Source organism: Myodes glareolus, chromosome 5 (assembly GCF_982192425.1).
Source record: "Myodes glareolus chromosome 5, mMyoGla1.1, whole genome shotgun sequence".
Taxonomy (NCBI): domain Eukaryota; kingdom Metazoa; phylum Chordata; class Mammalia; order Rodentia; family Cricetidae; genus Myodes; species Myodes glareolus.
The window spans coordinates 2389207-2404604 of NC_142030.1; the positions used below are offsets into that span (position 1 = coordinate 2389207).

The following is a 15398-nucleotide window of genomic DNA, read 5'->3' on the forward strand; positions in this document are numbered from 1 at the left end:
ATCAGGGTTGTATGAGTAACATATTTGTAGCAGGCCTATTTTTCCTTTTCCTATTGGAAAAATTATTGCTTTTTTAATTCTCCAAAAAGATAGCATGTATTTATCAATAAATTTGTAATGAATAGATTAACCAATAAGAAGACCTCACATCTGAGTTTGTTTGCTTAGTTTTACTTTCTGACTGAATGAATATGGCATAAGAGGAAGAAATGGGGGCCCCGCATCTTTTATGACCAACCTTACATTCACATGGATCGCATGCTCACATTCTGCTCTGCAGTACTCTGCTGATGTTTGGAATATACCACCTCAACACCACACCCAGCATCCCCTAAGAGATCTTTGTCTACATGCGTCTTTCCCCCATGCTGCTAAACCAAACTCCTTCCCTCTCATAGTTTTCATTTTTGTTAATGACACTGCTGTCTGCCTGATCATTCTGTTTGGAATGAGAGTTATCCTCAGCTCTTCATCATCTTCTAGATTCTGTTGATAGGGTCATTACTTATTTTCCTTGAAAAAAATTAGAATTCATCCCTTTTTTCTGCTACTGGTGTTACTGCTTAATTAAGGGCTCATCATAATCTTGCAGCTATTTCTTCCCTATCTTATTCCATTTTTCTTAATTTTAACAGTGTAATTTTCAAGACATTCATGTTATAACCCTGTTGTTCTCCGAGTTCAAAATATTCAGGGTGGTATCCAAGACTGTTTGACAGTTTGCAGCTTGTTTTCTTCTTTACTTTTGATTCTCATATTTTTGGATCTTCCCAAAACGCACATTCTCTCACTTGCTTACCATCCATCCGCTCATTCCTCCATTCACACATGCACGTGCTGCCAGCTGCCTGGTGCTGTTAGGCACATGAGGACAGAGAGGTAAGTGCAGCAGCCATGACTGTTACTCTTCAGAGACTATGGAATGTTATATCCGTGGCCATGCTAGACTCTCTGCCATTTTCCACTTATAGAGTTATTAGTCTTTTCACCTATACTCAAGTGCATCCTTTTGTTCTCCGACTCTGATGGTGGCTCCTCTGGCCACCCCGGCAGCTTATATACCCGTCTCTACAACAGAGCTCACTGCTTTTCCTTATGCTTTCTTGTATAGGTTTGAATTTACCACGAGGTTGAGTTTCACAGAGTGGAAGGAGGAAGATAAAGAGTAATATAGGAGTAAGGTGGGGGCAGGAATAGGAAAGGTCGAGGAGCTGAGAGACAGGAGAGACAGTGTGAGCACAGTAGAAAGCACAGCTTCTAGCAGCCTTGGGTTCTGGCTGGGCATGTGGCGTATGCACAGATGAGTTTATGGCGGGGATGGTGACTGGATCTTTGTGAAGTCTGAGTTAGTGACAGGGTAGACTCTGTATGGACTTGCTGTTGCCAGACCCTCCACGTTCACTGCCTCTCCTGTCCAATGTCTGTAACACTGCTGACCCAGCTGTGAGAAGACTGTAATGTCATACTCTGTTCTACTTATGGTATGCCTGACTGGCATGAATAATGAAAAGCTAACAGATAAAACTCCAGTCACTCATCTGTTAGTGACCTCATTTTAAACAAACAAGCTCTGCTTAAAGATCTTGGGAGAGATCGCATGGTAGATCCTACATAAGCAGTGGAGGGGAAGTGGGTCATGCTTCACAGGGGATAGTTGAGATTTAAGATCCATCTGCTCATACTTGTGTGATACTAGACTTGCAAAAACATGATCCTTGCCAAACTCCAGATGAGTGGTGCTGTGTCGGGCAATGGGACATAAAAGGACAGTGAGGTTGGGAGTCAAGTCTCCTGGGTGTTGTCATAAGTTCTCTTGATACTACTAAGTTCTGTTTAGTCTGACAGCTCATCATAACAAAAGTCTCATGCTGTTTAACTTGTCTAAGTTCTGTTAGTTCATAAGATGTGGTCTCAGAAGCCATAGCTTCCAGAAAAGCACATTTGACCCTCCAGTGCTGGATCTTGGTGATCCTAAGTGGAGATCCTGTCCTTTTCCAGTCATAGTCTATATGATGCTGGGTTCTTGCTACCTCCATCGTATGTGTAGAAAACAGGAGCTAGGTGTAAGCTATGGTGTGTGGAATGTTATGAGAGACGAGATGAGCATTCCAGACATGAGGGAGAGGACAAGCCAAACCCAAAATTGTATGTTCATCATGAGGCAGCAGACTAGACCCATTTGACTGAAGTGTGTGCTGGGAGGAGAGGCTGGAATATAAATGCTAGATTAGGGAATCCAATGTTTAATAAGGAAGGTCCAGCAAAGTCTTGAGAGATAATAATAGTATATACTTTCATGAGTTTAATTATTTTTATAGATGAAAAGTATTTTTTAATTCAGTGCTAAAATTTTTATAACATCCTTCATGGTTTTAAAAATTATTAACTACCTATGTTTTCTTCATGGATTTAAAATTTGTTAACTACATATGTTTTAGACTGTTTTTTTCTTTTAAAATTCTTTCAATATATTTATTTAGAAACACTTTGAAAAATTTTGAATGAATGCTGTTGAATATATTGAAAAATTATTTTTAAAATTTGTGGGTTTCCTTACAAAGTATTTTAAATTATGATCTTTTAAAAGTAATTGGAATTAGATAACACTCTATCTAGTGTATATTAGGAATTTCCTTTTTGTTCGCAGCTTAGAGAAAACAGATGCTGACGGCTATGACTTTCTTTTCTCTAGTCTCTCCAGAGGCAGTTGGATTTTTGTCAGCGATTGGGGTGTTTATTGTCTTGATGCTGCTCCTTTTTCTCTATATTAATAAGAAGTTCTGTTTTGAAAATGTTGGAGGTTTTCCAGACCTTGATCCAGGATACAGCACACAGAAGAATTCACAAGATAAAATATGTAAGTAATCACATCACCACTTATCTGTGCTGTCCCTTGCTTTAACGGGTTCTCTGAGAAGGTTGACTTGGTGCATGATAAACGTAGCATTTGAACCTCCACTTTGTAAGGATGAAATATCTGTCAGGTAATTGTATGTTTAGATCTCTGTTGCATACAGATTGATAAGCTACTGTATAAAGGTAGCTATCTGTTATTGCAAAATAATGTTTTCACCTTTCATCTAGAAGGCATGATTTTGAGTTTATCCTATGAGTAGATAATGCTTTAAGAATAAAAACCTGGCTCACTTGCACATGACCCTCAGGAGAGCTTTCCCAGGGTCGCCCACTAGTAGGCTTTGTCTTACAGTCTTAGTTCTCAACCGAGGAAGGATGCTGTTGCTCGGAGGAGGACTGTGCTCTCCTATTGCTGGATTCTAGGGAGCTTGAGGACTGTAATACTGTATGTTCCCATTTTAGAGACACTTTTACAAATACTATTACAAGAGCTTTTTATTTGTTGTTTCAAATATGACTGATGAAAATAATAGTGGAGGAAGTTGAGAATGATAAACCAGGGTGGTAACTGGAGAGTCTGAAGAACGAGAGTGGAGGAGCCAGGTTCTTCCTTGCACAAATGCTGGAGAGCGCTTTCCTCTTCTGATAACCTAAGCTGCGTTTTGGCTTCTGTGTTAGAAACTGTGTGCCTCTTATGGTTCTGTGTTTGTGTTTCTCATACTCCACTCCAGCCCTATAAGCCACTCATTTGTGTGAGTGAACTGCTTAAAAATCTGTCTCTGTTTTCCTCCCTTCCCCCGCCCCCCCTCTTTCTCTCTCTGTCTCTCTGCATGTGTCTGTGTTTGTGTGTCTCTATCTGTCTCTCTGTTTCTGCACGCTTTTGTGTGTGTCTGTCTCCATCTCTCTGTCTCTGTTTCTCATCTTCCTGTCTGTCTCTCCCTCCTACTGTACTTCCCTCCCTCCCTCTCCACCAAGCCACCATCAGCTTTCTGTAATTATCTGATTCAGCTTCCCTGGATTTTCTTTTGTTTTCAAATTCCAAAGAACTTTTGTTGGTGTAAGTTACATCTTTTAATATGGACTGTATTAAATAGTAAACTGAGAAAATTATCTTTTACCAACTTTTCTTTTTGTTTTGAGTTAAAAGGTTTTTGCTGGGGATTGAACCCAGGCCTTTACATATGTTATGCATGTACTCTGTTAGTGAGGTACATTTTTAGCCTCTGTGGATTATACAAAAAAAGTACTAGCAATAAGGTTATTATTTGTGAATATAAGTAACAATCTAAAGTTTTTTAAAAGAATTTTTTAAACCAAAAGAAAGATTTGTAGAGAAGAGTGACGTTGCTGCATACATGTCACATGGGGCCATTAGGGCTCAACTTGATCCTGGTATCCGCCCGTCAGGTCTGTCTCTCACCTCTGGGAAGCCCCAGTTTGCATTTGCAAGCAAGGGAGAGTGAAAATGTTAAACAGCTCCCACTGTCACTGTACAGTCGTGTGGCCTCAGGTCTCATCCATATCCTATTGTTTTTCTCTACTTGTTAAAGTAGAAAGAGCATTCCCTTTTAAAGGTACTGTGTATCAAATAAGGCTAAATGTGTCCATTCCGGTTCTTGAAAGTGCCATTCAGCAGATGCTCTCACCTCTTCTCTCCGGTTCTTTGCAAAACTGTTTAGATATTTTCCTTTAAGTACAGTTCTTAACTTGAAATATTGATAGTCTGGGCTGGAGAGGTGGCTCAGCGGTTATGAGCACTGACTACTCTTCCAGAGGTCCTGAGTTCAATTCCCAGCAACCACATGGTGGCTCACAACCATCTATAATAAGATCTGATGTCCTCTTCTGGTGTGCAGGCATACATGCAGGCAGAATACTGTATACATAATAAGTAAATACATCTTTAAAAAGTAATGAAATATTGATAGTCTGTTAATGGGGTTATTCCCTTATTACACACTGACTCTTAGTAAAGAAGGCACATAATAAAAATCCTTTTTATACTTCTTCTTTCAGGTATAGACTAAATACCCAATAGTATTTGAGGGAAAAAATAATGTCTTGCTGCTGTTTTGATAGCTTTGGAGTGGGAAAAGATGTCATTACACTTAAACCAAGTGATTTGATTTTTATTTTTTTCCGGAGGAGTCTTTACTTCAACGTATTCCAGTGCACATTGCATTTACAAACAGATTCAAAGACACAGTGCAAAATAACTTGTATCACTCTAACGATAGCAACATTCGTGTAAATATTAAGTTCACATTCCAAAGTAGTTGATATATTGAGAAGAGAAAGTTCCATTATCACACCGTTTAGGAACAAGCAACTGGAAAATGGCATTTTTCAAAAGTTTTCAGCAGAATCTGCCTTCAGTGTCCTCCCTGGTAGACACAATCAGTAGTGCTGTGGAAGATTTGAGCACTGCGGTTGGGGAAGTCAGCTATGCATTAAGTGACTCAGTCGCTGGGCAGGTAGCAAGTATGATGCATGGCTTTTACCCAGAGGAGGAAAGCTGCACAGCAGAAGAGGCTGCAGGGTCTTCTAAAGTCAGAAGTGCAGTGTTGTGGGATACCTCCAACACCAGTGATGGTCAGAAAACACAGTATGACAGGGAACACGAAGCAAGGCAAAGCACCAGTTATGACATCTCAGCTCCTCAGAACCAAGAACAAGAAATGCACGAACAGGGATTTTATGTTCGTGATGGGCAGTGGAAACCCTCAGAACACAGAGCAACTGGAGGTGCTGGTGGTTCTGCTTTGCAAGGCTTGGGGAATGATGGGATATCAGCTGCCAAGCAGAAAATGGTGGCTGCACCCAGTTGTCATGAACTGGAACGTCCTGACAAGCCAGAGACAGCTGGAGGAGGAAGCTCCAGGAATGGTCAGCATGGTGTTCAGGAGGTAGGTTATCTCGAAGTGAGGGGGAACCCAAACAGCAGTGGGCACAAGGCTATGGGTGACTCTAAAGCCAGACCGCAGCAAGCGGCCGTGAGCACAGAGCACGGGCAGTCGGGGAGCTTCGCTGAAAATAGACATCTTACGGATTCAGAGCGTTCTGATCACTTAAAGAAAGCTAAAAAACATGGTAAACATGATGGATTCAGAGGGAATGAATATTCAGGAAACAAATGTTCTCCAGAAGATAACGTGAGAAACAGCAGATACAGGACACAGAAATCCATTGTGAAGGAATACACACGTTCAGCTCCATCAACAATTTGTAAAATCAAGTTTCCCGGGAAAATTAAAGAAAAAATAAATCCAACAAAGTACTACAAAGTGAAAGGAGACATAAAAACAAAGAAAAATGAAGCTAATTCTGCTAAGAGAGGAGCAGCAGAGAATAAAGTTGGCAAATATTCTAAGATATTACCAGAAAAAGGTGAGGTCTCCTAATGCTGGTTTGAGTGATTAACTTTTCTCTTGATTTTTTAAAGTAGAAAAACATTTAAATTTCTCAGCTTTCCTTTCCATGTCTGTATATCTAATTTAATTTTTTCTTTGATCTTCTTACTTGCAGATATTTTTAGAAACATTTAGATTTTTTCAGTCATTTTTAGGTAATTTATGTTATTTTATGCCACCAGGTATATGATCCCTACACTATCTAAGCAATTTCCAGCAGTCCTGATATTTCTTTTTCTTCTTTGTATTCTTGTGAGCAGAGTTTCACTGTGCAGCTCCAGTTGGCCTGAAACTCACTTTATAACCCAGGCTGGCTTTGAACCTGAGGTGCTCCTGCCTGAGCCTCCATTTACTGAGATTACAGCTGTGAATCACCCCACCCATTTTCTAACTTTAACTGCAATTTATTTTAATACTAGAAATTTTATGCAGACTTTAATTAGAACTTATTTGGTATGAAACTCATATATTTAAATTTTTGTTTTACTTTTATAACTAAATCTTGAGTTATACAACATTTTCAAAGCTACCCCAGTGAGGATCTATGTAAAATATTTTATATGTTTCTTGAAATCAATAGCTCCTATATTGTTAAATAGCATGCTTCTGGATATGTCTTTTTCATTTAGCTTTGCCTTATAACTTTCATGAGATGGCTCTAGTTCATATTTGACTGTACATGAGCAATACATTATTATTCATGAGTTCTTTATATAGAATTAAGATTCTGAGTATTTACAATGTTCAGCTATAATATTTGTGGCAGTTTTCAAAACATCTTTGCAGTGCACACCTTCTGATAATTGCTTCTAGTATTCCTTCATCACCTCTGTACTTCTGATCTGATCAGAAGGCCCCCAAATACTGGTTTTTGTTTATAGAATATGTTCCTGTAGTTTTTCTATAAATTTAGATTCTCATAAGATATCAAAACCTGAGACATCATGAAACTAATGGAAGACTTTTCAATTCTGCTATGTGCCTCATCTGTAGGAGGGGTCTGTTGTATATCAAACAATAAGTAGGTTTTTAATGGCATAGGAGAAACTGACCCTAGACTCCTGGACTAGTTACAGAGAAATGTTTGTGAAGATGTGTTCACTATAGAGTCCATTCTCCTAGCTGCTGTGACTCACTGGGCTTTGGTGCCTTGTTTCGTTCTGGCAGCATCATTACTTATGAAGAAATGAAAGTAATGAATTGTTTAGAAAATGACAATAGGATGACTCCCACGAATAAATACAGTTACAGCAGCACTGCAAATTTTTTTGTTTGTTTTGCTTTGTTTTTAATTGAGGAGCACTCTGGCATCTCAAGAAACCAAAGGCTCTCAAATATCCTAAAGAAAAGTCCTGAACAAATAGTCCTGTGGACAGATTGCAGGTGTTTTGGCCTGTAGGTTAGCCTTTATGTAGCTGCATTGCTGTGTTCCTGGAACAGCATTGCAGGCTCTCACAGGAAGACTCAGGCGTAAGAAGAAGATTTCTCTGATGTTGCATGTAGGGCATTCTGGGATAGAGGAAGTTTGACTGCAAAGGGGCTACATGAGGGTACATCCATGAGGGACTCACAGCCTTCCTCTGCCTTTAGGTCTTACTCTGGTATTTCACAAGACATTCACACTCTGAGCTGTGTGAATTGGTCTGGTTATCGTAGCACTGTTTAGTCAGGTTCTTGACGATGGTGAAGTTGGAATGTCGGCATTGTTCCAGATTAACCACCAGCTATCTAATGTTCTATACACTGTAAGTGTGGCTGGTGGATTGGAAAAGCTTAGTGATATCTATTCAGACATCATGAGAAATAAACTCTTAACTGTTCTGCTGTTTCTTAGAGAATATAAACATTATAACTTTTAAAATTTAGCTATGATTAAGTAAAATTTTCCTAGTAATTTAACCTTTCACTGGTAGTGTTATAAATTTTGTGTATATCTATATCTATCTATCTATCTATCTATCTATCTATCTATCTATATATGTTTATAGATTGCAGGTTGAAATATGTATAATGTCTATTAAATAAAAATATAATTGTACCTTCTATTCTTTCCTTGTGAACCATAAGCTTACTGACTCATGTTAAGGGCTGTGCAATTTTAGTGTGTATGTTGAATGATTGTGCTATCATTTGCCTAACCACGGCCCATTGATAGGCATGTTGGTTATATATTTTGTTTTCTTTTATTATCAACATACTTCACAAGCTTGTATCAGTTGTAATACTAGTGTGTCTGTATCTGCCATTTCTCTGTTCCCTGTTAGCATGAAGCATGGCTAGTTCTGAAAGTATAGGCCAAATGAAAACCAGAAATGTGTCGTATGACATTGATTGTTTTACTCTAGTCTATAAGCAATGACAGCACTCATAATTTCATTTGTATATAGCAGACCTTTTACAAAATTGTGCAGCGTGGCAACTATAATTTCCTTTATATCTAAAAATGTTACAAACTCTGTGTCTGAGACTATTTATATAATTAGAATATACAATGTGATATTTCTTATAAACACATAAAAGTCTAACATCTTGTATTCTTACATGAAGAATATATTTTCTAAAACTGAAATTTTGTGTCATAACATACATACACACAAATGTTACAATATACTTTAAATTTAGTTTAAGAGATTATCAAGAATTTCAGTAATTTTAAGGATTGTTCTAATTAGTTTCACTCTGTGTATACTCATACAAACATACATATTTGCATTTTTGCTTGTTTTGTGTGTGTATATATGCATATATGTCTTAAATAAATTTGCCATAAGTTTATTAAAATTATAATTTCCTCTCACTGTTATCCAATAGATAATTCCTACATGGACAGAGATGAGCCTGGTTCATCCTCTGAAAGTGAAGATGAAGCACTGGGTAAATATCATGAGGCCTTATCCAGAACACACACTTCCAGGTGGCCCTTGGTGGATTCTAGACAAAAGAACTACGCCTGGGAGACCAGGCAGAAGTACAGCCCGTTGTCTGCGGAGTATGACGGGTACAGCAGTGAAGCGTCCATCGAGGATGGTAAGAAAGTCAAGAAAACATGGGGCACAACTGTGTTAGATGATGTGTGCCTAAAACGCTAGGCGTCTGTGGTTGCACACTCAGAGATATAGTCTAGGGTACTGTTTCTTTCTTTTTTAATATGTACAATGACCTACCTTATTTTTTTCACATATCAATCCGAGTTCCTTCTCCCCCCCCCCCATCCCCTCTACCTATTCCTTCCCCGTTCTTCCACTCCTCAGAGAGGGTAAGGCACATTGCTTTGGGGAAGGTCCAAGGCCCACCCTACTATAACTAAGCTGAGCAAGGTATCCATCCAAAGAGAACAGGTTCCCTAAAAGCCAGTAGAAACAAACAGCAGGGAAAAGTCCTGGTGCCACTACCAGTGGCCCTGCAGTCTGCCTCAGCCATATAACTGTCACCCACATTCAGAGGGACTAGTTTGGACCTATGCTGGTTCCTTCCATTTCCAGCTGGAGTTGGTGAGCTCTCATTAGCTCAGACAGACTGTTTCAGTGGATGACCCCATCATGGTCTTGACCTCTTTGCTCTTATTCTCACTCCTCCCGTTCTTCAACTGGACTTTGGGAGCTCAGCCCAGTGCCCCACTGCTGCTTTCTGCCTCTGTTTCCATCGGTTGCAAGACCAGTTTGGGCACCCTCTCATCTTTTGCATAGAGTCTTAGCTATGGTCATCCTTGTGGATTCCTGGGAATTTCTCTAGTGCCAGGTTTTGAAGTCTGCATGCAAATGGATGAAACTAGAAAAATCCATCCTGAGTAAGGTAACCCAGATCCAGAAAGATGAACATGGTATGTACTCACTCATAAGTGGAGATACTAGCTGTAAAGCAAAGGATATTGAGCCTATAGTTCATGATCCTAGAGAAACTAAGTAACAAGGTGAACCCTAAGAAAAGCATATATAGATCCACCTGGAAAGGGGAAATAGACAAGATCGCCTGACAAAATTGGGAGCATGAGGGTGGGGGGAGAAGGGAGGATAGAACGGAAAGAAGAGGGGATAAGGGGAGTGGGGAGAGAACTTGAGGGAATGGGATAGTTGAGATGGAGGAAGGACAGAGATGAGAACAAGGAAAGAGATTATTTTGGTTGAGGGAGCCATTACAGGACTAGCAAAAAACCTAGGGTTCTGTTTCTGAGCATAATCTAAATAGAAAATCTGGGCTGACAATGAAAAGCAGCTCCAAAACACACAAAACCAAAATGCCTTCTTCCCCCTTTTTTGGATGTGAGTCCTGTTCCACCTTGACTAAAGGTCAGAGAGTCGTAGCTTTTTTTACTCTTTCAAAGTTGTTGACAACAGGTGTGGCTACAAACAAGGTATGCTGACCTAGGGTGTGGTTACTGGGTGTTTTGAACATTAAGATGACCCATAGAGGTCCACCCTGACCAAAGGTCAGAGAATTCAAGCCTATTCCTGCCCCTTCATTTTAAAACAGGAGGTTTGACCCAGGGAGTGACCTCCTATGGGATATTTGGTCTAAGGTGTATTTGCTGCACATCCTGCCCCAAACATCAGAATGCTTAACTCAGGAAATAGTGCCTTGCTGTCTCAGGCACTGAAACAAATAACTGTCCTGGTTGTCCTTTGTGTCGTGTTAAAGCAGTCTTTTGCCTTCTTCCCCCCTTTTTGGATTGGGGTATATAAGTGCATGGAAAATTAACGCAGGTGGATTCAGTATTCACTGAGTTGCCCTCCCGGTACTATTCTATGTCTGTCTGTCTGTCTGATTGTTCTAACCCACATGTCTCTACCCTGGACATATGAGCTCATCGAGGCTGGACTCCAACAGCAGATTTATTTACACTTTTGTTCTTAGTTTCACCATTGAGATCACCAAGATCACCTGTGTCTTATCAACAGCATTATTCTTAAGTTTACATTTTATCTTGGAGGCAGATTAATTTAAAACAGTGCTAAAGACAATTCTCATCCTGAACGAGTGTATTAGATACATAAGCAAACACAGATTTGCCATTCTTTCCCTTTATTGCTATATCAAAAGCTTCATGCAGTTAAATTGAATGTTGTTTTAAAATTAGGGACTCTAAAGCATGCTTATTTTGTTTCTCTTAAATGTTTATTTTGAGTGTTAGTAAGATGACTCAGTGGGTAAAGGTGCCTGCTACCCTGAGTTCAACCCTGGGGACCCACACAGTAGAAAGAACCCATCTTTGCCCCTTGTCTTCTGACCACCATGGGCACACTGTGGCACATACACTGCCCCCACCACATACAATAAATGAAAATGTAATAATTTTGTAAAGCTTATGTTTGAAATAGTTTAAAGTTTAAGTGAAATAACCTCATATTTTCTGCATGCATTTGAACATAAAGTGTACAGTCCACCTGTACAGTACCGCTTGTCTACCACACAAAGGTTCACGAGTCGGGCAAGGGGCTGAAGATTCACACACACACACACACACACACACAGAGAGAGAGAGAGAGAGAGAGAGAGAGAGAGAGAGAGAGAGAGAAGGGGTTTCATCCTTGAAACAAAAATGCCCCTTTTATCATGTTCCAGGGCAGCTTATATAGGACTCTCCTTGACTAATGACCACGCCCTAGCTCTCAGGATTTCTCAGCTGCAAGCCCACCAGAAACCACTCCCCTGCCATCAGGAACCCATGAGGGTGTTGTGCTCAGAGCAACTACAAGCATAGAAAAAGAGGTTGTTTACTCTGGCAGGCAAGGGGTCACAGAAAATTCAAAGTCTGAGGGTCTGTAGTGTAAACAATATAGATTATTTTATTAATTTGTGCAATTTCTTTATGAAGAATATAAATAAAATAAATATATATCTGTATTTTCCAGAAATTTTTAAAGTAGAATATGTGTAGAAGGCTGGGAGTATAGCTCAGGGGTAGACTTCCCTGGTTAGTACCCAACACTGTCCTTAGAAAAATAGATGATTAAAATTAAATATATTTAGAACTTAGAATACTGCAAGGGACAGGGATTATAATGTTTATTTACATTCCTGGAAAACAGTTGATTTCAAGTTTTTGTTCATGAATATTTTTCTTCTGAAGAATATTTTTATTGTATCTATATATTTTAAAAGTATGATCCATTTAGCCAGGTGTGGTGGCACATTCCCTTAATTCAAGTTATTGGTGGCAGAGGCAGGCAGATCTATGAGTTTGAGGTCAACCTGGTCTATATAGTGAGTTCCAGGACAGCCAGGACTATACAGAGAAACACTGTCTTGAAAAACAAAACAAAGCCTGACCCATTTTAAAGTTTTACTGCATTGTTACTATTTTGGAGGTCTTTTTATGTAATGAAATTTATTGTTCCCAATAGTGCTGGATTCTTTGTAAAACTTTTTTTTTTTTGTGGTAAAACTTACATAATCTAAAACTTACCACTGTAGCGTTTGGGAAAGATTTTATTTATATGTATGAATGTTTGCCCATATGTATGTGTGCCACATGTGTGCAGTGCCCTTGGAGGCCAAAAAAAGGTGTAAAATCCATGGAACTGGGATCCAGATGCTTGTGAGCTGCCATGTAGATGCTGAGGAAGGAATGCAGGTCCTCTTCCACAGATACACGTGCCATCTCCCCCGCCCCTTTGCTTCAGTGGTGTTAGAGACTGTTCTATTCATACCATCACACAGCCATCAGCTCTTCGCCTCTCTAGGACCTTTACACCATCAGAACGTGAAGCTTTGCACCATTAAAACATCTCTCCATTCTTCCCGCCCAGCCCTGATGATCGACACTATTCCACTCTGTGTCTTGGAGTTTGAGTGTTGTAAGTATTTCTGGTATATTTTACTCAGGATGGTGTCTTCCTCGTCCATTATCGTCACAATTTATGTATTGTAAGAGATGCATAGCATAAGCTTTATGTTCCTAACCATTTTGCTGTTCACACTGTTCTCTCCAGCCTTCCTCCCCAGAGCTCTTCTCCTGTAGCCTTTCTCCCCCTATCCCCACTGACCCTCTCTAGTTCCTGGAAATCACCATTCTACTGTTTGCGCATACAAATGGAAATATACGCAGTTTCACCTTTCGTGACTAGTTTACTTTCCTTGCAGAATGTCTTTCTGACTCAGTAACATTCAGTTGTATGTATGTGCCACATTTTCCTTATGCATTCACCTGTGGGTAGATACTTCAGTTGCTTCTACATTTACTGGTTATGACTAAGAGTGTTATGTACATAAGAATATAAATATTTATTAAAGACCCAACTTTCCATTGTTTCGAGTATAACCAGAAGGCAAATTGGTCGATAATATAGTAGTTCTACTTTTTAAGAGTTTGATTAACTACTATGTCATTTTCTATGGGGGCCTAATCATTTTACGTTTTCTCCAACAATGTGCAAAAGGTTCCAGTTCCTCTCTAGCCTCACAAATACTTTTTATTTCCATTTGTGTGGTGTCTTAGTCGGGCTTGTACGGCTATGAAGATACAATATGACTATGACAACTCTTATTTATCATTCAATTAGAGTAGCTTGCTTACAACTCAGAGGTTCAGACCATTATCATCATGGTGGGCATGATAGTGTACAGGCAGACTTGGTGATGGAAAAGTAGTTGAGAGTCCTAGATCTTTCAGGTAGCAGGAAGTGGTCTGAGTGTCACACTGAGCAACGCTTGAGCAAAGGAGACCTCAAAGCCAGCTCCCACAGTGACACACTTTCTCCAATAAGGCCATACCTCCCAATAGTGCCACTCTCTTTGGAGACCATTTTCTTTCAAGCAACCACATATGGTAATAACAATCCTAGTGGGTGTGGGGTGGTATGTCATTGAGATTTGATTTGCTTTTTCCTAAAGGTGAGAGAAGTTGAACATCCTTTCGTATGCATATTGGTTATTCATATCTTTGGAGATGTCTTTTCATGTTCTTTTTACCCTTTTGGGTTATTTGTAAGTCTCTCTATATTCTGAATATTAATTCTACAGTAAAAATGTGCAGATATCATTCAGTAGGATGCATTTGTATTGGGGATCTTTTGATTTTGATGATGTCTGGTGTGTCTATTTTTCCCTCTTGTTTTTGCTTTTGCTGCAATGTATAAGAGACATGTCAAATCCAAAGTTGTGAACATTTACCCCTCTTTTTGTCTAATCCAGAGTTTTGAACATTTATCCTTCTTTTCTTGTCTAAGAATTTAATAGTTTTTTAGGTCTTAATTTAGGACATAATTTATTTTCAGTTAGTTTTTACATATGGTATGACATGGTATTCTAGCACCATGTGTTGAAAACACTCATTTCCCCATTGAAAGATATTGGTACACATGTCAAAATTATTTAGTTTTATATATATATATTATATGTATAATATATATATATACATATATATGTGTGCGTGTGTATGTGTATGTATGTATGTATGTATAGGCTGATTTCTGAACCTGTCATTTTATTCCACTAGTATTGGTTTGTCTTTACTCTAGCACCACACTGTTTGATTTCTATAGCTTGATAGTATGTTTATAAAGCAAGAAACAGGAATTATTGAGTTTTGCTTGTATTTTTTAGAAATTAAGGTCATTTGGGATTCTATTTGAAGTTTAGGAGTGTGTGTGTGTGTGTGTGTGTGTGTGTGTAAGCCTTCATTTTCAGTTTATAGGAGTGGTATTATTTGCAGATTTCCTTGGCTTTAACTAGCATCTTACCAATATTAAATTTTCTAAATATGATGTGTCTTTCTATTTATTTATGTCCTTAATTTCCTTTGGAAATTACTCTTTACTTAAATTAATTCCTGAGAATTTCCTTTTTCAGTAAAAGGAAAATTCTTCCTTTTACTATTGTAAATAGAATTGTTTTCTTAATTTCCTCTTCTAGTTGCTTATCATTAGTGTATAGAGTGGTGATTTTTTTTGAGTGTTGGCCTTGTACTCTGTTTTATTACTTAATTTATTCATTTTAATAGTATTTTCTAAGGTGTGGAACCTGCAGTGTTTTTGCTTATACTGTAATACCATTGGCAAAGAAGACATTTTACTTCTTTCTTTCCTTTTTAAATGTTTTGTATTTACCTTTTTCTTGCTTAATAGTTCTAGTTAGTCCTTCCAGATTGAGTAAATATTGCAAAAAGTGGGCATCTTCACCTTTTTTATGTTCTGA

The 15398-nt window shown here is 38.7% G+C and overlaps 1 protein-coding gene across 4 annotated transcripts in view; it reads left to right on the forward strand.

The window, feature by feature from the left end:
* The window catches only part of Syt14 (synaptotagmin 14), a 174514-nt gene that overhangs the window by 65134 nt on the left and 93982 nt on the right, over positions 1-15398 (forward strand). For 2 of the 4 annotated variants that reach the window (XM_048439363.3, XM_048439364.3), the window contains exons 1-3: positions 2733-2857; positions 4873-6243; positions 9078-9293. In XM_048439363.3, the coding sequence (XP_048295320.2) occupies positions 5193-6243; positions 9078-9293 (1267 nt within the window). In that variant the 5' untranslated portion in view covers positions 2733-2857; positions 4873-5192. Of the gene's footprint in view, positions 1-2692; positions 2858-4872; positions 6244-9077; positions 9294-15398 lie in introns of those variants that run through there. The other 2 variants (XM_087906013.1, XM_048439365.3) reach the window with 1 other exon arrangement.